At 34.3% G+C, this 27,631-nt stretch overlaps 1 protein-coding gene across 3 annotated transcripts in view; it reads left to right on the top strand.

The window, feature by feature from the left end:
• The window catches only part of LOC128672903 (adenylate cyclase type 2-like), a 165,106-nt gene extending 138,828 nt beyond the window's left edge, over positions 1 to 26,278 (top strand). For 2 of the 3 annotated variants that reach the window (XM_053750410.2, XM_053750411.1), the window contains exons 7-26: positions 608 to 735; positions 1,374 to 1,532; positions 3,793 to 3,925; positions 8,605 to 8,803; positions 11,216 to 11,383; positions 12,259 to 12,375; positions 13,136 to 13,263; positions 13,851 to 13,909; positions 14,446 to 14,607; positions 17,467 to 17,629; positions 18,407 to 18,490; positions 18,600 to 18,710; positions 19,789 to 19,955; positions 20,449 to 20,620; positions 21,029 to 21,094; positions 21,270 to 21,419; positions 21,841 to 21,942; positions 22,442 to 22,559; positions 23,522 to 23,666; positions 24,502 to 26,278. In XM_053750410.2, coding sequence (XP_053606385.1) covers positions 608 to 735; positions 1,374 to 1,532; positions 3,793 to 3,925; positions 8,605 to 8,803; positions 11,216 to 11,383; positions 12,259 to 12,375; positions 13,136 to 13,263; positions 13,851 to 13,909; positions 14,446 to 14,607; positions 17,467 to 17,629; positions 18,407 to 18,490; positions 18,600 to 18,710; positions 19,789 to 19,955; positions 20,449 to 20,620; positions 21,029 to 21,094; positions 21,270 to 21,419; positions 21,841 to 21,942; positions 22,442 to 22,559; positions 23,522 to 23,666; positions 24,502 to 24,607 — 2,637 coding nt within the window. In that variant the 3' untranslated portion in view covers positions 24,608 to 26,278. The remainder of the gene's footprint in view (positions 1 to 607; positions 736 to 1,373; positions 1,533 to 3,792; positions 3,926 to 8,604; positions 8,804 to 11,215; positions 11,384 to 12,258; positions 12,376 to 13,135; positions 13,264 to 13,850; positions 13,910 to 14,445; positions 14,608 to 17,466; positions 17,630 to 18,406; positions 18,491 to 18,599; positions 18,711 to 19,788; positions 19,956 to 20,448; positions 20,621 to 21,028; positions 21,095 to 21,269; positions 21,420 to 21,840; positions 21,943 to 22,441; positions 22,560 to 23,521; positions 23,667 to 24,501) is intronic. The other variant, XM_053750412.2, reaches the window with a different exon arrangement.
• Positions 26,279 to 27,631: the final 1,353 nt, after the last annotated feature.

The raw sequence follows: 27,631 nt of genomic DNA, 5'->3' as shown, positions 1-27,631 counted from the left end.
TTGTTAGTTAAATTGCTCATGTAATTTTATCCCATTTGCCAAACAACTAGGATTTTGCAAATTATGACTGTGAAATCGACATAGAGATGGCGTTGTCGCAAGTAAACACGAAACACAAATGCATAATAGAAATACCTACACGACAAGAAACGTCAGTGCTAAATCTTTTGTCCCTCGCCTTATCTGGTTTTACAAGGCAAATAATCTGCCGTTAATTATGAGAATTACCGGATTAGAGTTAGTGGCTAAAAGTTGCGTTTCGCGAGGACCTTCCGGTTCGGGCTGGATATTCTTCTGTCTCATTTTGGTACGCCAGCCCGTCGATTTTAATTTTACTTTCTCTTTGTTGTCGAATATATTTATTCGATCATTGATCTTGATGTTGACCTTTTTATTATTTTATTTTTTGTCTATTTAATTTATATAATACTGTTAAGTTCACCCTCTTAGTTTACCTGTCTCTCTTTCCCAAACCCAAAGGTTGTCTGGAAGAAATTGCATTAGCGATAAGCCGCCTTTGCACTCATTATGTTTGTATATCTTGTTGTAACTTATAACTCCTTTGTGAATGGTGCAATAAAGAGTTTATCTATCTATCTTTTTATAGGAGAACCAGTGCATGCGCATCAAAATCTTGGGGGACTGCTACTACTGCGTGTCTGGACTGCCTGTCTCGAGACCCAACCACGCGTATAACTGCGTCAATATGGGCTTACAGATGATTGATGCTATAAGGTGGGTTAGGTATAGAATAAGTAAAGTACATTTATTGAAGAGCTCTTGAGATAGATCGAGACTGAAGAAATTTCTTTCAATATCAGAATTTTTTATTGTATTCTAGATATTGAAGCGGTTCAGTGGTTAAGACGGTCTGCCTGCAAATCACTCCATTAATAGTGCCAAGAAAGTCGTTGTGCGTGTTTTATTCCACGTAACGACCCACGACCCTCAGCCATGAGAAATACGACTATGAAGAAGACCGAACTGGAGTGGTTTGCATTGCATGGCATTCCATTTGGTTTTCTTCTAGCCTCTAGTTGTGTTTCGCTCAGGCTTCCAAGAGGGTTTCCTTCTTTAAAAAATCTCTATTGAGTGCGGTATGCTACCATTATCGCAGAAAACCACCTATGACATCGCGTCATCTTTTTCGGCCTTCCCTTACCTCAACGCCCTTTTGGCATCCATAAGTTTCTATTTTATATTATCATACTAAACGAAAAAGTCATGAAAACGCGCGTTTTCACCAGTTCCTTATATTATTCAATGATGATTTTTTTTTCTGAAATGGCTCAATTACTTGTCTACTCGGGTTATACCACAAACTGCGTTTTACCGTTGTCCCACCGGTGTCACTTCCAAATCCATTCCCACAGGTTCGTCCGTGAAGCGACTGGCTTTAACGTGGACATGAGGATAGGCATCCACACCGGTAATGTGTTGTGTGGAGTCCTGGGGCTTCGCAAGTGGCAGTTTGATGTCTGGAGCGATGACGTCACGCTCGCTAACCACATGGAGTCAGGTGGCATAGCTGGGTTAGTATTAATTTTATTAATTTTTAGAGACGCCAATGCAAGCACCAGTGAGCATACTCAGTCCATTTCATCTAATTCCCTGAAAACTCGGTTGACTGTAAGAAATTCCTATAATGGCATAAGTCTCCAGTTTTACACCTATCTTTCTTGAATTAATTTTAATGTACTCATTTTTGTGCAATAACGTTATAACAAACAAACAAAACCCGATTTATTTTTCTTAATAAACTAGCTATTGCCGGCGGCTTTGCCCGCGTAAATTTCTACGCGAACAATTATAAGTTTCTACGCGAAAATAATTGTTCGTTGATACCCTATGTCCTTCTCCATACTTTAAACTACATGTATGCAATTTCAAGAAGATCGGTTGAGTAGATATAGAGCGTGAAGAGGTAACGAATAAACAAACAAGCTTACTTTACCATTTATAATATTAGTTAAGATTGGAGTGCGTTTGACCTGATGGGAAGCAAAAATAAGGTCTCGTCCTCGTATCTTCTAGCTTTCTTACAAGACTTTCATCTTGACTTTACTGAGTAGTGTTATAATTAAGAGAACTCAAGCTTGACTGGTTCATTGCAGATAACAAGTTTATGCTAACTTGACGACGTGCTATTGATTAAGGACATGGTCTAATGTATTCTACCCGTAATTTATCTGAGAAATATGATGAATCTCACGTTTCAAGTGTCAGATAGACTAATCTTTCAATCAAATACCATTTTTTAAATATAAATTTATGTATAATTTTTTATCCGTAATATAACAATGTAAGTACACAATAAAGTACATGGTCAAAAGGTATACTGAAACATATTATGATTGTGATCTGTGAAAGGATATATATATATATATATATATATACTTTTAATAAAAGATCGAGCTGACCAGTTCCCCCATAAAAGTGCACAAGCATTATTGAGATAATTAAAGGGGCATTTTATAAAAGCTTTTACTCCCTCTAAAAGCTTTTGTCAGGTAATTGTCCGATATTTCACATGATGAATAATATTGAAAAATATTGTCTCTATATTCCAGATGGCAGTATTTTTAAAACTCGTATCAAAATCAACGTATTTAATATTCAAATTCGAGAGGCGAGATTTTCGCGCGACTCGAATCGGAGCACGATAATAAAGCCGATACAATGGTCAATGTGCGCGTGACATACGACTTCACCTTTTGAAGTCGACGTAAAACATCAATTAAAACCCGCTGAAGTAATATTTGGAGCAAATCTCGAAATTATTAATTTCAAGTCCGAAGTTTAGTAAAAATCAAAAGTGTCTTTTATAAAAGCAAAAAGTAATTGACGTCGCCCATTTTTTGTACGTTATCTTTAATTTTCCAATTCAGTTGATCTTCTATAAGTGATTGGAAATTTGTTAATTGATGCCAGGAGAATGGAGGATATTCAAATAAAAGTTATTAAAACTCGGACTGGAATTGAAATTATGGCTGACTGGGTCGATTGACTTTTTTTAATTCGGTACTGGTTTAATCATAATCATCATGGGGTGTCATCTTCGAATTGAAGTTTGGAGGTCAGCATACGGAAACCCTCGCGGCTTTGGGCCGCTATTTTCAGTTGGTTGTATCCAAGTCCGGTCCAATCCTTTATGTCATCAAACCACTTTCGTCGAGGGCGGCCAGGAGGTCTTTTGCCAGGGATTTTGCTTTCAAGAATCAGTCTTAGAAATTCAAACTGGGATCCCCTTTGTATGTGGCCAAAGAAACCAACTGAAACTGGTTTAATACAAATTGTAATTTAAGAAAAAAATACTGAAATAAATGTAGCAACGAGTATTGATTGAATGGGAAGGAGAAAGTATATACTAAGAATATTTATATTGTTTTTCGTTGTAAATAATAAACTCTAAAACTTCTGAACCGACTTCGATAATATTTTGACAGTGATAAAAATATATAGCGCAAAAACAATGCGAACAAAGTAGCGGGAGGTGATATAACTCAGTTTGTTTACTTTGAACTTTTCTTTGAAAACTTACCTGATTAAATTATAAGTCACTACTTAGATTACGTAGAAAAATTAATCTATATCACTCTCCAGCAATCCAAGTGTGTCGCCGAACCCTGACACATGTCGACGCGAAGCGTGAACATTGCGTAGTTAGTATGAGTGCTTTTATTTACCGCAAAAAAAAAAAAAAACAAGCAATGTGTACGGAATCCGCCAAAGTTTGACAAACTGTTCGACGACAGTGTGGAGCCGGCATAAACTAGAAAATGCGTGTTACAGACGTGTTCACATCACAAAGGCCACAATGCTACAGTTGGGTGGAAGGTTCGAAGTGGAGCCGGGAGATGGCGCTTCCAGGGAGGGGTATCTGGCTGATCATAAGGTTGAGACGTACCTTATTATACCACCCAAGGTGAGCAATTTGTCAAAAAATGTTTTTGTAAAAATAAATACATGAATTGGAACAAATCACACAGATTGAGTTAGCCCCAAAGTAAGTTCGACACTTGTGTTATAGGATACTAACTCAACGATACTATATTTTATAACAATTGCACAAAAAGATAAACATCCAAAACCCAGATCAATCTTAGAAAGACCATTTACCGGGGCTCGAACCCGGGACCTCCAGTATAGCAGTCCGTATGATGACCTTTAGGCCACGAAGGTAGTCAAAAGCCTTATGAATATTATGTTTTTCCAACCTCACAGCAAGTCACTTCTCATTTTTCACAATAAAAATTAAATAAAAAATTTAACTTCAATGTTGCTGGCGTCTGCTTGAAATGAGAATGGTTTCCAAATGGCTACACACTCATTTTCCAAACATAGCTAGAGAGAGAATACTTTCGATTCTGTTTCAAACAAAAAGATAATAGATTAAAACCGGATCAGGCATTTGCCTGCTATGATGCACCAGGACAGACATACAAATACATTAAACTTATATCTTCTGCTGTCGTCGGGGGTTGAAAATAGAGATAAACTGAAGTAATTGATTTTTCCATCTCTAGGAGTAGACTTGACTCACAACTGAATATTTTATTGCGTCTCGTAAACTTGACAAGATGCTTTTTTATTACCAGAACATTTATGGAACCGTGTCTAGGAATTTAAACTTGGATGGGACAGTTTACGTTTCAGAGAGCATTTTATTAATTCTGTTGCTAAAATTTATTTAGACTTACCGTAGCAGCTCTATTCACTACGTATGTAACGAACGAAACACGTGTTTTGTACACATATTTAAAACGGCTATAGACACATTTTTTCAAACGTAGCTAAGATCAATCTCGATTAAATTTTCTGTCAATTGAAAAAATTATTAGATCAAAATCGGTCAAGCCGTTTGGATGCTACGATGACACGGACAGACATAGATAGACACGTTAAACTTATAACTCCCCATCGCCTCCTGCCTTCTGTCGTAGGGGGTTTGATAAAATAGGTAACAAACAGAAGTGAGTACAGAATATTATTCGGATATGAGTAAGCAAAGTCTTAGATGGATTCGAATGAACTTATCGATGTTGATTTCTCAGTGTGGACAAAAACTATATTCGAGTACTTACTACTTTACGAAATTGATGAAACCGCAGACTGTGACCACAGATTTAGAAGGGCCCGCGCGTAATGAACTGTAATTACTAAGAATACCTATCGTAAGATTCTAGATTCAAATTCTACTAAGTGTGAAATGTCAACTGGTGGATGTTGTCGAATTGAAAATTGAAAACAATGTTTCAATATTTATATTCTATATTACCTATTTTACATATACATTTGAAGTGAAAATAGTGATTCTCTAATTTACGAGACCGATTGAGAACGTAACCTATAAATACGTATAAAATCATTGAGGTAACAAAGGCTGGCATATATCTAGGCCAGAGATTAAGCATTGCCATTCAACGTGGCAATAATGTCAGCCTTTTGGGCACGTTACCTCAAGGTAACGAATTGCAGGGACTGGCATTTTTGTAAATATAAATTATTAATTCTTTTTTTTAAATAATTTGTTTTTATTACTTTTAATTTCTTTTAGCTGTATGTATATAGTAGCCTAGGTTATTACTACTATTCGTTGTATATAAATGACTTTAAAACGTATATAAATAAATATCTATTCCAACTCGTGTTACAAAATTTACAAATATAAGTTTTTATACCTCCATTTATTTTGGGAGACTACTTTACCCATAGATATTATTCTTTTATCTATGATTTTAACTATCACACTACAGATATGGATAGGATTTACACTGTTGGACAGGGTTTACAAAAGCTGGGTTTCCATCGAAAAGTCATTTTTGTAAACTAAATTTTATTATTTTCGTATGTCAATTTCCTTTCCATTTCCTTTTAATCTGACGCCATCATTTATCATGTGCATCGCTCTTTGTTGTATGAACAATGATGCCCTTAACTGATGTGACGTCATGATACAATGCGCGGGAAAATATCGTGAGGAAAATTGGAACGGAATAAAAACGGAGATTTAAAAAAAATATTTTGAGCAGTATTAGAAGTTCTACAGATTTATTATAGATTAGATGTTCGAGATACACTTCTAAGAAGTGTATTTATTAGACAAATTAAAAAACCCCCGACTTTCAATGTTAATTTCGCTCAACTTTTGAATGGCTGGGCTGAACTGATTTTGTTCAAACATTATCTGAGAACTATCGCATAAAAATTTTGCTATCAAATAAAAAAAAAAAAACATCCAAACCAAATCATCCAAACCGGTTCACCCGTTGATGAACTACGATGCCACGTACCTACACAGACAGACACACTTAGCGGTCAAACTTATAACACCATCTTTTTGCGTCGGGTGTTAAAACGTAATCGTCTGTCTCATTCACTGTAATGAATATAAAATCCTCATTACAAGCGGCCCTTTTTACAAGCTTTTATTTAGTTTCAACTGTCCCGATGTTTGCTTGTCTGTTTGTAATCAAACTCTTGCAAGTTAGATTTCTCCTACTTCCAGTTGTCCTACAGAGTTGAAATTTCCCACATCGCTTCAGTTTCCATGATAATGCATTATGATAAGCATGACATCAGATGAGGTTGACAGGTTGATGGTTTACAGCACGGACGTGGATTTTATGTCAGGCGTGAAATGTCATAATATCTCTCAGACGACAATAAGCTTATGGCAAAAACTTTTAAAAGTGATAATATTAATTTGAAAATATGTTTAAGTAATATACCCAAAGTATCTTACCAATTCGTAAGTATACATATATATATATATGTACTGGCTTTTGTCCGCGGCTTCGTACGCGTGACTTTCAATTCTTAAAAGGAATCGAAGTAAACATGTTGTTATTCTTTTGTCGCGTATTCTAAGACTGCTAAAATGTATTTATTACTATGATTGAAATTCGTATTTTTTGTCATCTTTAGTTCAATTCCCCGTTTCCCGTTACGATTTCTGCTACGTGTCTCGTTATGAAACTTGTCCTATCCTGCAAATTGTCCCACGTCGTTCTCCGCAACGTGCCCCATCCCATTTCCCGCTACGTGCGTGACGAACATTTCATCGACCTTTCTCCAAAAATAATAAAATTTCGCATTAATTTCCACCCCTACATCATTCCCCTAGAGATGCAATTTTCAAAATCTAACTAATGGTTTATTATCTTTTACCAACTACAAATTTAAATTAACAATTTCACGGGTCTCACTTCAAAAATGACGATGTTTCATACCAACTTGCAACCCCTATTTCACACCTATAGGGATGTAATTTTCAAAATCGAATTAATGCTCTATTATTTTTTACCAACTACAAATTTAAATCAAAAATGTCATGTGTCTCACTTCAAAAATGACGAAGTTTCATACAAACTGGCAACCCCTTATTTCACCCCCTTGGGGATGAAATTTCGAAATATCCTTTCAAAAAATCAAAATCAAGTCTCCTAGTCACAATCTACCTTCCTGCCAAATTTCAATTTCATGGGCTCAGTAAGTTTCGAGAATTCGTGATACGTGTGTGTTTTTCGCTTTTATATATATATAGATAGAATGTCACAGAATATTGTGTAATATGTTATTCCAGTAGTATTGTGCAACATCCTTGTATAGTCAAAAAAAAAATATCCAGAATAAAATAAATGAACAGCGATATAAAACGCACAAACACTCGAAACTCGATACACCTAGTGAACGATGGGACACGTGCTCCTCTAGCTGTTCGATTTGATTCGACTCGATACATCCGGAAATTGGCAATACGCGCCTCCGATGACATATCGAATCGCGTGATTGAACAGCGCTCGATGGGACATGGGATTGTATACTGATTTGTTCAGTAATAATACGATCAGATAGGTGTAAAGTTATATATAGGTATATACTCGTACTTACATAGAAAGAAGTAGATAGTTTTTCAAAATCAACTCAAAAAACGGCAGAGCGTAGGCGACCCGTTTCGTACTGCAGTGTCCACTTTGCTATATAAAAAAAGACGTCTTTGATAAAATATATCAAGCCAGAAGCGATGGGATACTATATTTTATAACATTTATGGATTATATATTTTTATGGATTATATATTTTTATGGATTATATATAATCTATAGTATCATTGAGTCAGTATCACAAGTTTCGAACTTACTTTGGGGCTAACTCAATCTGTGTGATTTGTCCCTATATAATTTATATTTGTTGGTGAAAACCGCATGAAAATCCGTGCAGTAGTCTTTGAGTTTATCGCGAAAAGAGACGGCAGAGGACCTTGATTTTAATCCCCGACGCAAAAAGAGGGGTGTAATAAGTTTAACGTGTCTGCCTGTATATCTGTGTACCTGTCTGTGGCATCGTAGCTCACAAACGGTTGAACCGATTTTCGTTTAGTTTTTTTATGTGTCATAGATAATTGTATCCCGATTGTTCTTAGCCATGTTTCATGAAAATCGGTTATTGAAAGTCGGGTTTTTTTTTATTTGTCTAACAAATAAACTTGTATAATATAATTTACTGTGTTTACATATTATATAACAAAATGTATGGAAATATATAACTAAACAATCATATAGTAAGGAAACAAATATAGTAAATTTACCATTTTTTTCATAGAAACCGTCAGGCTTTTGCGAGAACGGTCGCCTCTCAGTCACCACAGTGGACAGGAAGGCAAGCGTCGTGTCCTCATTGTGCCAGGACGTGTCCCCGACCAGGACCAGAGACAACATCAGTCCAGCTCCATCGCAGCACAGTTTCGTTGAACAGGAACCAGTCAAAGTACTGAGGACGGAGTCAATGAGAACTACTGGAGGTATGACACACTTGCAATGTCATCTCGTTTCACCTGTCTGTAATCAAACGTGCAAGTTAGATTTCTCCTACTTCCAGTTAACCTACAGAGTTGATATTTCCCACGTCGCTTCAGTTTCCATGGCAATGTATTGTTATGATAAACATGACCTGATGGTGCAGCCCGAATGGGCTCCAAACGAGGTTACTCCTCAACCGTTTACAGCACGGACATGCATTTTTTGTCAGGCGTTATTTCTGACGACGATAAAAGATTTTGGCAAAAATTACATTTTTGTAAAAAAAACTTGGTAATTTTATACGAAGCGTTGGTGGTCCAGTGGTTAATAGAATAATTACTAACTGATGGCATCATAAAGGTATTTAGTATTACGTAGTATAATGAAGTTAGTCTACTCACCGCCCCTGAGGTGGAACTCGATGTGTTCTAACTATAATGAATTCATATAATTAACAGCGTTAATTCACATAGTATACCTATAAAATGTTGCTGGTTTTTCTTATCACGAATTTGAACTTCTTCTTAGCGTGTCGACGGTCTCCAACGATCAAGGGAACTCTCTTGATCGTTGGATTTATCATTTGGTTTTGTAATTGAATTAACTTTTAATTACTGGATAAATATCGCAGACCCAAAAGTATTGTAAATCCAATTACTGGGAATTGATCAAATTTTTCATGCTTCCCCGGCTATAGATCATAATCTAGTAAGCCCTTCTCTAATCTTCTGTCTTTGAGCAAGAATATCCTAATTGGTTGTTAGTTATTATTGTTATCCAATTACATCTAAATTAATAAGTTTAAAGAAATTAAGTGAATCTTCAAATTAAAATTCAAATTCAAATCATTTATTCAGAAATTAGACCTTCACAGGCACTTTTTCTCGTCAATCTTTATATTTATAGTTATTTCTCACAAGCTACAAACTACTGGCATACTGGTCCCTATCATGCCAGATCGGCTTACCCTTATAGTTTCTTACAATGTTTTTTTTTCTTTCTAATAATATATAAAAGTACATAATGTACATAGTCAAACGGTATATCAAAACAGGTTATAATTGTGATCCGAGTGCTGATTATAATATATATATATATCGATGTGAAACACAATTAACTTACATGAAAATATATGAGAAACGAGATGACCAGTTCCCTCTGGCAGCACCACGTTCACGAGTTGACGCATGGGACAGCCATCGCGTAGCTCAACCATAATAGAGGGAACCTCACGACCAGGCCCTTCATGATTAATGAACTAGTACATGAGATCATGAATTCATAAACCCTTATGAATAAAACAGCAATAGAATACGTTTTACTCCATACTACTCTCGGAAGCAAAGCACGTGGGCGCAGCTAGTAAAATACATTTTATGAGTATAAATTACTATACTAGATGTTATATATTATTAACTCGGTTTTGCTCGAGACTACTAATTATAGTTACACCACAATCTTACTCAGGAATCACACTATCCATTGATGAAAACCATATCAAATTCCATGCAGTCGTTTTTGAGTTTATCGCGGACAGAGGCGGCAGGGGACATTGATTTATAAAGAATATAGAAAAATATCTCTTTCTAGTTTTAAAATAAAATCGGAGCAAGGAATTGCTTGAATTGTAACTTAAATATTCATTCCCACTCCAGTAAAACGGATAATTCTGTTATCGGAGAACTATTTAATACCGAAGAAGTAGGTGGATCTAAGCGGAGTAGACAAATTCAATTTTGCTGTATCTTTTGCAAACGAAATTACTTAGTTTGAAAAGCTTTGCAGAGCCGGTGGTCGATTTGATTTTATTCAGATTAGATTTATAGAAATTCTCTTTTATATTGTGCAAAATGTTGTTAAGGACCGCTGCGGAGTATAGATTTCTCATTCAAATCTAATACCAAAATATTATACATGTTAAAACATTGATTATATAATACGTATTCTTAATCTTGGCTTTCTATTTAAACAGTTTATCCAAAATTAGCCTTTTTTGTGTAAGGTAAGGAGGATAAATCAAGACAAACTACATTTTACGGTACTATATAGAAGTAAATAATAAAATTCACGAGGACAAATCACACAGATTAAGATACTATATTTTATAACAAATATAGACAAACATCCAAGACCGGGCCAAACAGCAGAAAAAGATCATTTTCCATCATGACCCGACTGGGGATCGAACAGAGGCAAGCACTTTACCACTGTTGTCCTATTCAGGTATAGGTTCTATAAATTAACTTATATGCATGTAAATTATAAAAGAGCGGACTCTGTAAACACAAGTTTTGTAGATATTGATGGATGATTGAAATTCATATCCTGATATATAAAACAATTATTGAATAAAAATACACAAAGACACATTGAAACTAAATAAACGATTGTATATTAAACCAAATACTTTTCAGATTTAAGCAGGCGAGCTTCAGTGAAGGTGGAAGGGAAAACGGTGGCCTTTGAAAGCGGCCCAGCCACTAGTCCAGGCGAGGGTCTATCCAACGGCTGCGTCGTCGCCGTCAAGCCTAAGAGCCGAAGTGGCAGTATCATTGGTGCTATCAGCCCTATCATGGGCACAGGTAAGATGGCCGCCAAAACAAAATGGCGGATTAACTAAATATTTGTCCGACCGAGCGAAGTCTACAAATCAGCTTGCTTGTAAATGCAACTTGGGCAAAAATACAGTTTTTGAATGTAATGTATGTTTGTAACGCGGTAACTTTCGAACGGTGTTGGTCTGATTTTGATGAAATTTAAAAGGTACCTATGTAGGATCTGTCAATAGATTTTTTAAGTTCGTGGGGCAACAAAATCGGTTAAGTTTTTTTTGAAATATTCACAATTTTATAAGTTCAACAAAGGTCTAAGTTCGCGGCGAACAACTAGCAATTAACATTGTAGGTTATAATGAGTTGGATTTAGAACATAACAAAACATACAAAATCTGGAATTCATCATGGCATTTATAGTATCACGGCTTTATTCCTTACGGGGTAGATAGAGCCTTAGTTGTGCTTATTTATGTTTGGCTTATTGGTGGAATTGAGATTGAACAGTGACAGGTTGCCCATCGCGTATGAGAAGAATTTTCATTTTATTTATGCCTTCATTGATTCTAGAATTTGGACTTTGATGGATATGCAACTAATGAAAAAATTAGACAGCTCTATCCAAAGATAGCAGAATAATAAATAGGTACTAAGAGCTTTGCGCTATGATATGCCTTTTGGTTCATTCTTTAGAACCGGGCAAGTTTATAAGAAAACAAAGATTCCAAATTTAGAGTGGAAGTGCTGAGAGATCTAAGTGCCTGGATAGACAAGATTTGGAAGTTCCGCATATATAGGAAAGAGTGAAAAATTATATATCAGAGGCCAAGATCCTCTTTGGGTCTCTAAGCCAACAAAGTAACTAAGTACCTATAATGGTTGCTAGTTCACTGTTTATTTTACAGAAGATCGTTCAATCTCTGGTGAATCAACTCCGACACCGTCAGAAGTGATAGCACCAACACTATTCTTTAGGGTGCTTAGTACAATCTCAACCAGAACAGTTTCTACAGAATCTTTAAGTTAGTTCTCTTGTGGAGATATTTATCGTAATTCAAAGTGTAACCTCTTGTGCTCACAGCATGTCTTGTGACATCAGTAAATTTCCATAGGGGCTTCAGAATCATCGTTTATTTATCTGTATCTAATTTAGATAATGGTTTTTTAAAACTTTATGACATAAATATAAAAGTTGGACTTTTATAGCCTTGTTTTGTCTGTTTATGTACAACATGTTGATTGATTTTGTTGTTTCGTCCATGTGCATGTAAATATCATGAAAGCATTCATCAAATGTTTGTCTGCATGGACTTAAGATTTCTGCTGTTAGCAAGCAGAAATTAAGAAAGAAATTTTGTTACCTCTTTTTTAATAAAAAATCGAATAATGTTACCATCAAAATATAGTTTTAATTTGATGAAAAACCAATGTTAACCCATCTAAAATCGTTTCTCAAACAGTTATAAGCATCAATAAGTTCAAATTCTATCTAATATTATAAGAGCGAAAGTAAGTCTGTTTGATACTTCCATATATAGGTACTCAACCAATCATTTTGAAATTTCGCATAGGTACATATACTTAGGAGTACAGAGAAGAAAATAGACTATTTTATATCCCGGAAAATATAACTGTTCGCATGGGCAATAGACGAAGGCGAAGCTGACAAAAGCGAAAAAAGATAAAAACCCACTTTTTCCATAACTAAAACATTCAAATAACAATAGTTTTGTTATAAAATGTCAGCCTAATTTCTCATTATTGTCCTATCATATATTCCAGCAACTCCAGGCATTCCGTCAAGGTCTCGTCCATCCAGCAAGATGACGAAATACGTGGAATGTTGGGGGGCCGATAAACCCTTTGCAAACATCACTGACTCCACGCTGGCCAAGAACATTGGCATCTCTGTAAGTATTGGATGAATGAATGATGAATGAATATGAATAATAATTATTAGGCAATCAGACGATTGTCTAACGACCTCCGTAGCGTTGTGATGTTGCGATGTGCAAGTTGTAGGACAAACACGGTAAGACGGTTCGACTCTCTCTCATCAGAACGTGTTTGTTTTCAGCTATTTACCTCGGTAACGCCAAAAAATGTATCGATTATGAAAATTCGTCTGTGGTTCTACAACCGGCCGCCTGCCTGACGTAAATCTTCTATTGGAATGCTGTTCTTACCTCTTAGCTGACGACATCTACGGAAGAATGTGGAGTAGTGGTCCCGTCCTAGAACCACATTGCTATAATCGATCACTATTTATTCAATATAGAGTAAAAATATGAATAATTATGGCCTATGACTGTCACTATTTTTTTTTTACATACTCGACCAACATAGTAATATAATTTACGCATTTTTATAATGTTCCAACGTCATTAATTTTAGATTTTGTCATTTTTAACAGTCACAGATACAGTCATTGATTTATTTCCATCTGCTCGCATTAAATTGATTTTGTATTAATATTATGATTAATTCTCTCTTTCAGAGCTTAGCGATGATCGAGCAGAACCTACTCCCTCAAAGGACAACGTGTTGCGATTGCAGGTATCCTACCTATGTTCAAAGAGCGAAGTGCGGGTTTACATTTCACGTCTCACTATAGCAGAACATACAGACGCAGCGAACCAATCACATTGTGTGTGGTTGTCCTTGCGTCATAATGACCTAATATGATTGGTTAGATGCGTATCTTTGCGAATCGACTCGATGTGCAATGCAGTACTACACACACTGTACTTTTTCTCTAATGTTTTGATGCATTCGGGACTGTGACTCCTCGAAATCCGGAGACACTATAAAATAACTTGAAATGTTTGATTCGATTGTGATTTTACAACAGGGCACCTACCAGTCGTCAACGTTCATTAGGACGTTAATATTGCTTTGGCTTTGTGTCCCTTGGTCACGTCGTATGTCACGTGAGGATATGAAGTGGTCCTATTTTAGTGCGGAACACCACATTTGTAATGAAACTTATTACAACGCGCCCCTGTCTATCCGGGCTCTTGCTCTTAACCATTAAGCAATTCGATCAAACAGAACCAATTCATTTAAAAAGAAACTTACGACATCCATTCCAGCAACAACTCTGAAGGGATGAACCGAGTGACGCTCTGGTTCAAGCGAAGCACACAGGAGAGCCAGTACCGGAACCAGCGCGACGACCAGTTCAAATACAATGTGACCTGCGCAACGTTACTCTACTGTCTGCTGGCGTTCATACAGATGTTCACTGTGCAAACGTAAGCGGTATTTTAATAGATCATGGTACCTATATCTTGGACTATATGGTCGCCATGGATTTAATAAGTACTTCGTTGTACGGAGTATCTACTAATTACATGATGGTTGCAATCTAAAATAAAAATGTCAGCTTGACATTTGTTTGTTTTTTAAACTCTTTATTGCACGAAGAAAACGAATACAAAGAAAGCAGTAAAATAAAGAGAGAGACGCGTACAAAGGCGGACTTATCCCAGAAAGGGATTTCTTCCAGTATAAAGTATTTGAAAATAAATAATTTAGCGCACAAAGTAAGGTAGCGTAACATAAACGTGCATTGTGAAGAAAATAGAAGTACGCGAAATATCAAGTAATAACAAACAATGAATTACTTTATTATAACTACTCACAATGAGTACAGAATCAAAATAATATAAATAAAATAAAACCATATATAGATACTAATATAAATAATATTAAAACACTTGACTTTTGTCTCTTCTCTGTTTAGACTTGATAACTAATAATGAAAATATAAATAATCTTGTGCAATCTCGGCCGATGTTTCATTTCACCAATTTGACGACCTCGGTGGCGCAGTTGCCACTGAACCGAGAGGTTCCGGGTTCGATCCCCGGTCGGGTCATGATGGAAAATGATCTTTTTCTGATTGGCCTTGGATCTATATATGCATATGTTATAAAATATAGTATCGTTGAGTTAGTATCCCATAACACAAGTTTCGAACTTACTTTGGGCCAACTCAATCTGTATGACTTGTCCTAATATATATTTATATGTTTATTACATATTTATATATTTATTATATATTTGTATAATTGCTTTTCTAACACTATATGCCTAATTAACTTGTCGCGGTAATATGTTAAATTAGGCATAAACTTCACCTCCCCTGAAAGATTACCGTGACATGGACAATCAATTATTTCTCTCTAACAAGCTGCACCCCGGGGCTTCGGAATTTCGGGATAAGAAGTACCGTATGTGTTATTCCAGGTTATATACTACGCATGTATCAAATTTCATAACAATCCGACTTATTTGAATTTAAATGTAATGGAGGCTACAGGAGACTCCAGACCTGGCAGTGAATTCGCTCAGCGAGTAAATCTCGCTATACAGCGAGGAAATGCTGCCAGCGTTCTCAGAGCCAAGCCTTGATCAGATGCGTTGGACGTAATATTTAATTTGTAACTATTTATAATAAATATTTCAGTTTTGATATTATAATTAGTTTTATTTAATAAGTGTGCAGTGTTTCTATTATTTGATACTATAAATCTTATAACAAAATATTTAATATATTAACAAATAATATATTAATATATTAAAGGAATGAAGATTAATCTATTTCAACCACAAAATTATCGTCCCATAGTTATCTACATTGCGGATTATAACAATATTTAATTTTTGTTTATGCTATAATGTAATAAGATTTATAGTATCAAATAATATAAACACTGCACACTAGTTAAGTTAGCCTTATGGCTTATAAGCCATAAGGCTAACTAAACTTATGGCTTATAAGCCATAAGGCTAACTAAACTTATGGCTTATAAGCCATAAGGCTAACTAAACTTATGGCTTATAAGCCATAAGGCTAACTAAACTTATGGCTTATAAGCCATAAGGCTAACTAAACTTATGGCTTATAAGCCATAAGGCTAACTAAACTTATGGCTTATAAGCCATAAGGCTAACTAAACTTATGGCTTATAAGCCATAAGGCTAACTAAACTTATGGCTTATAAGCCATAAGGCTAACTAAACTTATGGCTTATAAGCCATAAGGCTAACTAAACTTATGGCTTATAAGCCATAAGGCTAACTAAACTTATGGCTTATAAGCCATAAGGCTAACTAAACTTATGGCTTATAAGCCATAAGGCTAACTAAACTTATGGCTTATAAGCCATAAGGCTAACTAAACTTATGGCTTATAAGCCATAAGGCTAACTAAACTTATGGCTTATAAGCCATAAGGCTAACTAAACTTATGGCTTATAAGCCATAAGGCTAACTAAACTTATGGCTTATAAGCCATAAGGCTAACTAAACTTATGGCTTATAAGCCATAAGGCTAACTAAACTTATGGCTTATAAGCCATAAGGCTAACTAAACTTATGGCTTATAAGCCATAAGGCTAACTAAACTTATGGCTTATAAGCCATAAGGCTAACTAAACTTATGGCTTATAAGCCATAAGGCTAACTAAACTTATGGCTTATAAGCCATAAGGCTAACTAAACTTATGGCTTATAAGCCATAAGGCTAACTAAACTTATGGCTTATAAGCCATAAGGCTAACTAAACTTATGGCTTATAAGCCATATGGCTAACTAAACTTATGGCTTATAAGCCATATGGCTAACTAAACTTATGGCTTATAAGCCACAAGGCTAACTAAACTTATGGCTTATAAGCCACAAGGCTAACTAAACTTATGGCTTATAAGCCACAAGGCTAACTAAACTTATGGCTTATAAGCCACAAGGCTAACTAAACTTATGGCTTATAAGCCACAAGGCTAACTAAACTTATGGCTTATAAGCCACAAGGCTAACTAAACTTATGGCTTATAAGCCACAAGGCTAACTAAACTTATGGCTTATAAGCCACAAGGCTAACTAAACTTATGGCTTATAAGCCATAAGGCTAACTAAACTTATGGCTTATAAGCCATAAGGCTAACTAAACTTATGGCTTATAAGCCATAAGGCTAACTAAACTTATGGCTTATAAGCCATAAGGCTAACTAAACTTATGGCTTATAAGCCATAAGGCTAACTAAACTTATGGCTTATAAGCCATAAGCTAACTAAAGCCAGATAAAGTTTGTTATTTTATTTTTCAGAGGAATATTCCTCTACGCATCGTTCGGGCCGACGCTAATCGCGTTGCTAGTGTTCGTGTACCTGTGTTGGTATGACGGCAGGATGTTGCGCAGAGGAATGAGGCCCCTATCAGATGTTCCCGTGGATGATTTGTACGCTGACAACTGCACTAAACCCGAACAGGTATTTATTGATTGCTATTTAATTTAAATTCAAAATATTGCAGGCAGAGACCAAATCGCCCTCTGTTGAGCAGAAGCTTTCCCTAATGTTTTCCAAAAAGACAAAGGTAATTTCTTTGCAAAAACGTGGGTTTACATTATTTACAATAAAAGAAAATATGATCTTACATACTTCACCGGTTATGGGTATGCAAATTTAAATGCAAAATAAACGGAAACTAATAAATATTAATACTATTTGCATTATTATAATTTTTATCTGAGTTTGTACTTAAAAAAAAAACGTTTACTAAATTATAATAACATATACCAATCAGTAACGATCTGAGGTGCATTTTAAATAAATTTAAATTCAAATTTTTATATGCCATACACACACATAATAATTTTACGGCATTACTCAGCCGTTTTGGAAGGGAGTAAACATAGTCTATATAAATTATTCCTATGATTTCTTAACAATTTTAAAACAATCGATTTCTTTTCTCTCCTTTTTACATTTTAAAATATCAATATTAATTATGCCACATTTTCCCGTATGCCAAAAATCAATGATGCCTTAGACCTATTATGCCAAAATATTGTACGTCAAAAACAATAGGAAAAAAAAGGTTTATGTGATAAAAAGTAGCCCCTATAAAAATAAATACATTTCCTACAATAGCCGTCTAATTTCAGCCAATTCTTGCCTTTATCTTTGCCTCAACTAATTCAAATTCGTTAACTCTATCAATGATTCACATCAAACAAATAATTCATAAAAGAAAATCTATTTCAGGTCGTGGCTAGCAACCGATTTATAAGGCTCACGATATTTCTAGTCACAGTGTTGCTTATAGGGGCGTGTGCTGTTATCAACCTGGTAAGTTTCTTTAGTGGAAAATCATACATATTATCCTGCTTTGACTAGTTGGAAAGTAGCCAATGAAATAAAGAGAAAATAATTAAAACTAATATCAAACCTTTTTCAGTTTCAGATTTCCATCGTTCAATTTAATGTTCAGAGAAATGCCACCGATGTAAACTACACAGATGACACGAATATCACACCAATGTTTTATTCAGAAATGGATGCACCACCTGTAAGTATCCTATAAAAAAATTATATCTATAGATCTAAACTTTGGCTTATGCTTTTGAATTTGCATTTTTTTTTACAATAATTCAATTTTACGCGTGAAAAATACGGGTGAAATCTTGTAACTCAATTTTGATGCAGATATATTTAATCGAATGAGTTGAAATTTTGAAATTTCACACTTTTATTTTGGATGACAATGCACCAGGTTTGGCTCTTGACGAGGGAACTCCTCAACGATTTACTGCACAGACACGATTTTTGCCACGTATTGAATGCAATAAGATCTCTCAGACAACAATAATGGCTTGTGTTATAATCAGCACTCGGATCACAACCATAACCTGTTTTGATATACCTTTTGACTATGTACATTATGTACTTTTATATATTATTAGAAAGAAAAAAAAACATTGTAAGAAACAATAATGGTAAGCCGATCTGGCATGATAGGGACCAACACTGTTCAAATGAGTTTCTTTCGACATTTCTTCTCAGCAGTGGTCGTTCCGAAATGCCAGTAGTTTGTAGCTTGTGAGAAATAACTATAAATATAAAGATTGACGAGAAAAAGTGCCTGTGAAGGTCTAATTTCTGAATAAATGATTTAAATTTGAATTTGAGTTAAAAAATTCATTTCTGTACAAAACTTGAGCTACAATGTTTAATGGCTAAGGAAATCATAGGAACAACGATTGTAAGAGATAGAACTCGACAGCGACTAGAAATTTTCCCCTACTTTCCTCAAATAATGTGCGTGTGGTCCGAGGGTCCACTTCATGTAATTCTATGAAAATATGCTTGGGATTTAGTGAACATTCCATAAGAATTGTGAAAGTTGGAATTAGATTTTGTGAAAGGCAAATAAGCGAATTACGATTTTTCATTTTGGCTTTCACAAAATCTAATTCCAACTTTCACAATTCTTCAATGGAATGTTCACTAAATCCCAAAATGAAAAAATACAATCTTCGTTTGAAAATACAATATTCGTTTGAAATTGGCCCTCAGACAATATGTTGTCTACAATATGTTGTCAAACTAGGTATGCCTAGTTTGTTATCACTTCACACCATTTTCAGAGCTACATCTACAGTTCGGTGCTGACATTGGCCTCGATCTCAGTGTTCCTGCACGTGGGCTTTGTCTTCAAGCTGGCCCTCATGTTGCTGACTCTCATCACACACATATCCTTGTTCGCCTCCACCGAAGTCTTCCATATGTATCAGATGTCGGAGTTAGAGTCCAAGTAAGAATTATATAAGTTCTCTCAAATTCGCTTCTATGTTGTTCTTCTAAGCTTTCATTTGACTTGCATTGTATGTGTCACTGTCTATTTAACAGACTCCATGGTCGAAAACGGTCGGTTTATATATAATAATAATAATTGTTATTATCTTCCTTAATACGTTTTTTATTTCCATAGAATTCTGTTTGCTGTTATACTCACGTTTGATGTATATTTAAAAAAAAAGGATTGTGTTATCGAGCTCCACTAGATATTTTTGTTGAATAATTTCAATATTATGGAAAAAATAATCCCCAGATATGGGATCGAGCTAGATAGTTTTTTAAACATATATAAGTAAGTACATATGTTTTAAATTTCAATGAGATTTCAACGAGATAATTTAAGTCGTTTACGAAATTCGTTCAGATGTATGAGAAATAATGCTCCTTGAATAGTGTAAGATATGATGAGTAACAAAATATATCCAAAATATCAATACATTTCATTGCAGATTCTCAATGCTGCCCTACGCAACCAAAGCCGGGGTGGCTCTAGTATTTGTGGCAGCATTACTGCACATTCTGGACAGACAGATCGAGTTCACTTCTAGGACGGACTTCCTGTGGAAAGACAAGCTGAAATCAGAGCAGGAGGAGGTTGAAACTATGAGGGGGATCAATAAGGTACATCATCATCAGCCTACCCTTATCCCACTTTATGTGGGGTCGGCGTGTCAGCATGTCGGTCTCCTCCACTTCTCCCTGTCTGATGTTAACCGATCTGTTACTTCCTTTTTAGCCATAATCTACCTAACGCGCTCGATCCACCTCTTCTTCGGTTTGCCCCTAATTCTTTCCCATTCAATTTAAAATCCAGTCCTTCTTACAATGTTATTTTCCTTCCTTCTTATAACGTGACCATACCATCGAAGCCAATTACTTTCCAGTTGTAAGTTGCATCAATAAAAATTTTCATGTCCTCACTGATAAGCTACTGGCCTGTGAATGTAGTTAAAAATGCATGTTCGCCCTCAATAAATTATTTAATCTAAAAACTAGGGGTAATAACTTTGAAAACATCTTTCATTACAGATTCTTCTGGAGAATATTCTGCCTGCTCACGTGGCCCAGCATTTTTTGACATCTGTTGCTTCGGAGGTACCTATGTTATTACGGTTTTATTTTAAAATATATAACTGTCAAATCACAGATTATTAACTAGTTACTTCGTTCTTCTTAGCATTAATGAATATTTTATGGTTTATTAAAATTTGCGTCAGATGTCGATATGTTCATCGACAATCTTCTTTTCAAATTATCTTTATATTTTTAGGAGGATCTATACCACGAGCGGTACTCCACTATAGCGGTTATGTTCGCATCAATACCGAACTACAAAGAGTTCTACGACGAGACAGACGTCAACAAGCAAGGATTGGAGTGCTTGAGGCTGCTCAATGAGATCATTTGTGATTTTGATAAGGTAAATTTGAATTAGGTTTTCAAAATAATAAGATATCATACTGTAATCCCACTCTCTCTTTCTCTCTCTCAGGATTATGATCTTCGGCATCTTTAATGGTCAGATTATTGGCACACATAAAATCCTTGACGATACCAAGCCAACAATTCTGCAGATTGGATTTTTCGTCGACTATTTTATATTGCATAAATACGTTTGCTTAGTAGAGTGGACGCACGAATAAACGCGGGCGAAGCCGCGGGCAAAAGCCAGTTTAAAATATATCAACATTCAAAAAAGGTTGGAAAATAAAATGTAGAAAAAGTTAGGTCTCCAAGATCTTTTTCACACAAGGAAGACGATAATGGAAAACAAGTTTAGAATTCGGCAGCAATAGAAGTGAAAAGAACGAAATAGAATGGAAAATGTATTTGTGTTGCAGCTCCTGTTGAAACCGAAGTTCAGCTGCATCGAGAAGATCAAAACTATTGGAAGCACATACATGATTGCGTCGGGTTTGAGGCCAGGCAAAGAAGACCAAACGGTTTGTGAAAAAATTCTGATTTTCTATCTATATATCCTAATATAAGGTATATATCTTAATAATAAAAAGATAAGAAATTTTCAAAAAACTAACCAGTTTTTTGATCTCTGGAAAAAAAGTGGATTAACATTTACTATTAATGACGATATAGGTACTTCTGGTATCTTATGTTCAAAACTGTACAAGCAAAATATAGCGCACTTAATCATGTAATAAATAGATGTCCTTGTCGAATTCTTGCAATGTTTAATTACACTAATAAGGTGTTGGATTCAGAGCTGGAGGAGGTTGAAACTATGAGGGGGATCAATAAGGTACAACATCATCAGCCTACCCTTATCCCACTTTATGTGGGGTCGGCGTGTCAGCATGTCGGTCTCCTCCACTTCATCATGTCTGATGTTAACCGATCTGTTACTTCCTTTTTAGCCATAATCTGCCTAACGAGCTCGACTCTACAAATGATATCAAAAATTTACCATTCGTACCTTGATTTCAGGATGCAAATAGGAAAGAAGAACATACTGTTGCAATTTTAGTTGAGTTTGCTGTTGCTCTGATGACGATCTTGGAGCAGATAAATAGGGAATCGTTTCAGAGGTTTAAACTAAGGATAGGTGAGTTAAATTCCTTTGATGGTTAGCTCACAAATTCAAGCATTTGATCTATCCCACTCTAAACTATTCTTCTTTTTGAGTGTGTCATTTGACGATACTGTTGTTAGATTTCATTCAAGTCGCTTAAAGGCCCTGACTTACGGTACTAACTAACTATACGGCTACCAACACTAGTGAACTTAAATTGTCATCCAGTACCAACTGACTGTTAGTAATCTAGTAGTGTAACCTACTAAACAAATAATATTCGATTTGTTTCTACGTTTTCTTTTATTCTAATGAATGCGTCTAAACCCGTTCCACACCGATACCATCTGATTGCCCAATTTGATTAACGATTGAATTGGGTTCAATCTGATCGTCTGTCCACAGTATACAACTAAATCGCCAATTTCAGTATTTGATTGAGCAATCCCAAATCGGGCGATATCGACCACCCAATGACCTTGAATTTCATACTTCCGTCCACATGACCCAATTTGATTGTCAATCTAATCAAATTGGGCGTAAAATTGGGTTTTGTGGAAGGGGTTTTAAAGATCATCTTTACCATAACGATGTGACAGTTTATTTACTTAATCCTATAATATCCTTAACAATATATGTTTATCTTGAGAAGTTTAGTTAAAAAGAAAACAAAACATTTACTTACATGAGTTCTTTTGGTACTTAGAAGGTATTATATAATGACGACCTCCGAGACGTAGTGTCACTATGCCTCCCGTTCGCTATCTGGCTTTCCTAGGTTCAATTTTCCCTGGAAAATTATAAATAGGAACTTATTATCACATGTTATTTGTCTGCGATTTCGGGTATGTCGACATGAACAAAATCAGACGCAGAAAAGTAAAGAAAGATGTGTTGTGTCCTTGTGTAAGTTTCTGTTTATATTTGAACACAAGCTTAGTGTAGTGCTTAGTATGGACTGTTGAGTATTATATATTTATTCATTTTAACACCAGGTTTGAACCACGGGCCGGTGATAGCTGGCGTGGTTGGCGCTCAGAAGCCGCAATACGATATCTGGGGGAACACAGTCAATGTGGCTTCTCGTATGGACTCCACAGGAGTCATGGGCAAGATCCAGGTTACTGAGGATACCGCCAAGTGAGTGGACAGTTGAATAAAAGTACCTAATATGTTTTAATAGCAATGTAAGAAATATTAAAGGTAAGCATGGTAAATTAAGGACTGACACTGTTACTGACTGTGTACTGAAATTAATTTATTTCGGCATTTCTCGGTTCAACGGTTTTAGTATCTATTTATATTTGATGATATACTCGAAAGACTCTTTAGGACTAAATTCCATTGAAAAAATCTTTGAATACTTTTGTAAAAGTGTTATACCCATGGATTTAGTAAGTACTTCGTACAACCGGAGTAGGTACCTATTAATTCCATGGTTAAACCTTAAAAAAATACAAGAACACAGCGTGAAAGCGTAATTGCTGTTGAGATATACCAGGCGCTTCTAATTCCTAAACTGGCAGAAAAATGTTTTTTCTTTATAATTCCTCAGAAGTTTTGTTCTACAGAAAATAAATGCCCAAGTATCAAATGCAATTATTTTAATTTCATAATTGGGTATGTGTTTTATTTAATAACTGCAATTGAAGAATACGAATTTGAAGTCTCTGTAGGATCTTGTCCGGTATACTTATATTATAAATAATTATAATCGGTATTAGACAAAGATCGTTTATTTAGGGCTGGTAAATCACGAGCAATACATTTAAAAGTAACAACAGCTAAAAATGGTGGATGACATCATTTGTTTTTAAAGAAAAGAAACATCGCGCAGGTGCGAGTTCGTAGTCACAGCGCATGCGCGTTTTTGCTAAGAGAATTTTGTGACTGGCGTCCGTTCTACTGTTATTAGGTATATAATGTAATTATCAATATTGAGTGTTTATTTAACTAATAATTTATTTATTTTCAGAGTGTTGATGAGCGCTGGCTACAACTGTGAGTGCCGTGGACCCACCTATGTGAAAGGAAAGGGAACTTTGACTACTTATTTCGTCAAAACTCCAAATATTGGATAGATTTTCTATAAATAGATACTATGTATAATAATGAAAAAGTATGTGTTTTTGATTTTCTGATTAAAATGTTTGGTTGCTATAAGATGTCAAATTAGAACAGTTTTAGATGAGATTTTCTTCAAAACTTTCAAAATTGTCCGGTCCAGTTTTTCTCTTTTTAAAATGACGTAGTTTTTTTTATAGATAAAATATTTATTAAGAACTTTAGCAGCAATGTACCTATATTCTTCACAGATCTTATATTATTTTCATATAGTATAAAAAAAGACATTTCTGACTAGAATAATTATGGTGGTTAATATAATTCTCTAATGATATAATTTATATTATGGAAGGTACCTAGTATAATTTCTAAATTCGATATAGCTGACCAGTAGGTTACGGGGTCTCAAAGTAAGTTGAAACTAATTGTCTGGACTAAAAGTAAAAAATATGCGTATACTTAATACAGTGACATATTTAATAATAATAATAATAACATATCCCAAGTTTTCTAAAAATGTACACTCTAATTTTATATTTGACTAAGTATTTATATAATATTTTAACAATAATAATTTAATTATACTTATAATGTATTTAAATGGCGGGCCTAAATGTATAATATTTTTTATGCTATGTAAGTACAAGTAGGTATGATATTCTGAAAAAAAAATTACTAATCATAAAATTATCAATTTAATCATTATTTTTCACTCTCAGTGTTCCTAGCTATTTACGTAATTTCGTTATGTTAATAATAGCTTTGTAATCAAAGACTTGTATAACCTAATTTATATTTGCCAAAGATTTCAGCATAAATTAACAAATTTAGAAGTAATATTTTATCGCAACAGTTGTATGTAATTAATTTTGTGTTTTAGTAACTAATTATAGTATTATTGCAGAGTGATTAGGATGTAAATACTTTAATTACTTAAATTAGTTAGATATTTGCTGTAAGACGAGATTATTTTTGGAACATGACAACATTAGTAATATTCGCATTTAATTAAAAAATAAAAGTTTAATTTAAGTTATTTTAAGAGGAAAATCTAGGAAACATTATAATTTTGATTAAATCATTTATATTATTACGTTTTTTATACAAAATAAATCAATTTCTTTAAACATTTATTCATGTAGGCAGTATAGCTAATAAATAAATGTTTTTTTTTTTACAAAAAAAAACATTTGAAGTAATGTTGTGGAAAAAGTAAATCCATAAACCGTTAATTTATATTTTCCTCATTCGAAAATAAAATGTACTCATCCAATTCTGCGTGATTTCTTTGTAAATATTTTTATTGTCATTTTGCTTTCCTTTTGTATATAAAACGATATTTTAACAATTCTATAGTCTTTGGAAAATGCGGTGCTAAATTAATTATTTATATTTTTGTGTGTGAATAATTTGCAAATATAAGTATTTTTAATATTTTTTAAATTTAATTTAGATTAGCAAGTTCCCAATCAGTACTATTGCTATAATATTATTGCCTAAATTGTTTTTAGAGATTTTCAATTAAATACTATGTGCTCATAAAATGTTATCGATGTATAGTTAATAGGAAATTAAATTATTAACATCATTAAATGGTTAGTTAAATATTTTGCGTCGCATTATATGATATATAAATCCTAAAAGGTCTGAAGATTTTATTTTGTATATAAATAAATTATTTTGTTCGATGTCGTTTTCTTTTACTTAAGTAAATATAAACACAGCATATTTTATCATCATATATCGTTCTTTTGTAGTCTTATATATATATTCATGTTATTTTTTAAATTGTTGTTTTGTCCAGTGAGGTTATTTCGGAGAAGTAAAGAATTTTTAAATGGATCAATTTCACAGTTCCTTTTTAGACGTGTGACCCGTTCAGCGGGCGGTGTCCGAATGAATTTGAATTTCGAACATGCATATAGGCAGTTAATTGGTAATTGCTGGTTGGGTTTGCAACAAGAATTAAGTAGTAAATGGAGTATGTTGTTACCTTCTGTGATAAAGGCGTTTATAACTTTAAAACAAAATCATATTCCTACGCTTTCCATAAAACACAATAGAAGTTTTTATGGAATAAGAAATGAATTTACTGATTGAATTTATCGTTTTTACATATTATATTCTACTGTAATTAGTAGTGCTCATTATGAAACCAGAGAGATTAAGAGTTTTCTCGTTGGAAGTCGTTCCTAGGTGCAACATCCAGTCATGGAAACAATCTACTTAGATGAAATTTAATTTTTAAAACGTGCAATATTTGAAACTTAAACATTGGGATATGTGTTACTAAATAAAAGGTTATAAAAATCTGATAGAAGTAGGTAAATTAAATTCTCCATTTTGATATGTAGTTCTTGGTGGCCACCTACGCTTGCGCACTGATTAATTTTCGCTGCACCGCCTTTGAATATGGTGTATTGTTTTGCTATAGGTATATAATATTATACATATAATTTTAGTAGGATTTGGCAGCAGAATTGATCATAGGACAAATTAGTGTGTAATATTGCTATGCTAGCTAGTGTATGGAATAAAAATTTAATATAAAACATGTTCGTATGGCTCGTATATTGTTAATTTATTTAGGTGTTCTTAAAATATAATGGAAAGTAATAGAATCTTTTTTAACTGTCTACTGTTTTTTCGTTAATTAGAAGTAAATACACATTAAACGGCATTCAAATTTAATATTAAATAAATTAAAAATATATACTTACATTATTATATAATATATTATACTTAGAAACTACATGTAGAAACTTTAATGAAGGAAAGATACATACTTGCGCATTTGCTTTCAATTTAGTATTAGGCGCATCATGATAACATTAAAACTACAGATTTTTCGAAATAGAAAGGTATTTTATGTAAACCTTTAAGATTTTTTCTGCAAATAGGTAAATATAAATATAAATAAATATATTAGGACGAATCACACAGATTGAGCTAACCCCAAAGTAAGTTCGAGACTTGTGTTATGGGTTACTAACTCAACGATATATTTTATAACAAATACATAATATAGATAAATATTCATG

This window comes from Plodia interpunctella, chromosome 10, assembly GCF_027563975.2.
Source record: "Plodia interpunctella isolate USDA-ARS_2022_Savannah chromosome 10, ilPloInte3.2, whole genome shotgun sequence".
In the NCBI taxonomy this organism is placed as follows: domain Eukaryota; kingdom Metazoa; phylum Arthropoda; class Insecta; order Lepidoptera; family Pyralidae; genus Plodia; species Plodia interpunctella.
This window is presented reverse-complemented; position numbering and strand designations above follow the sequence as displayed.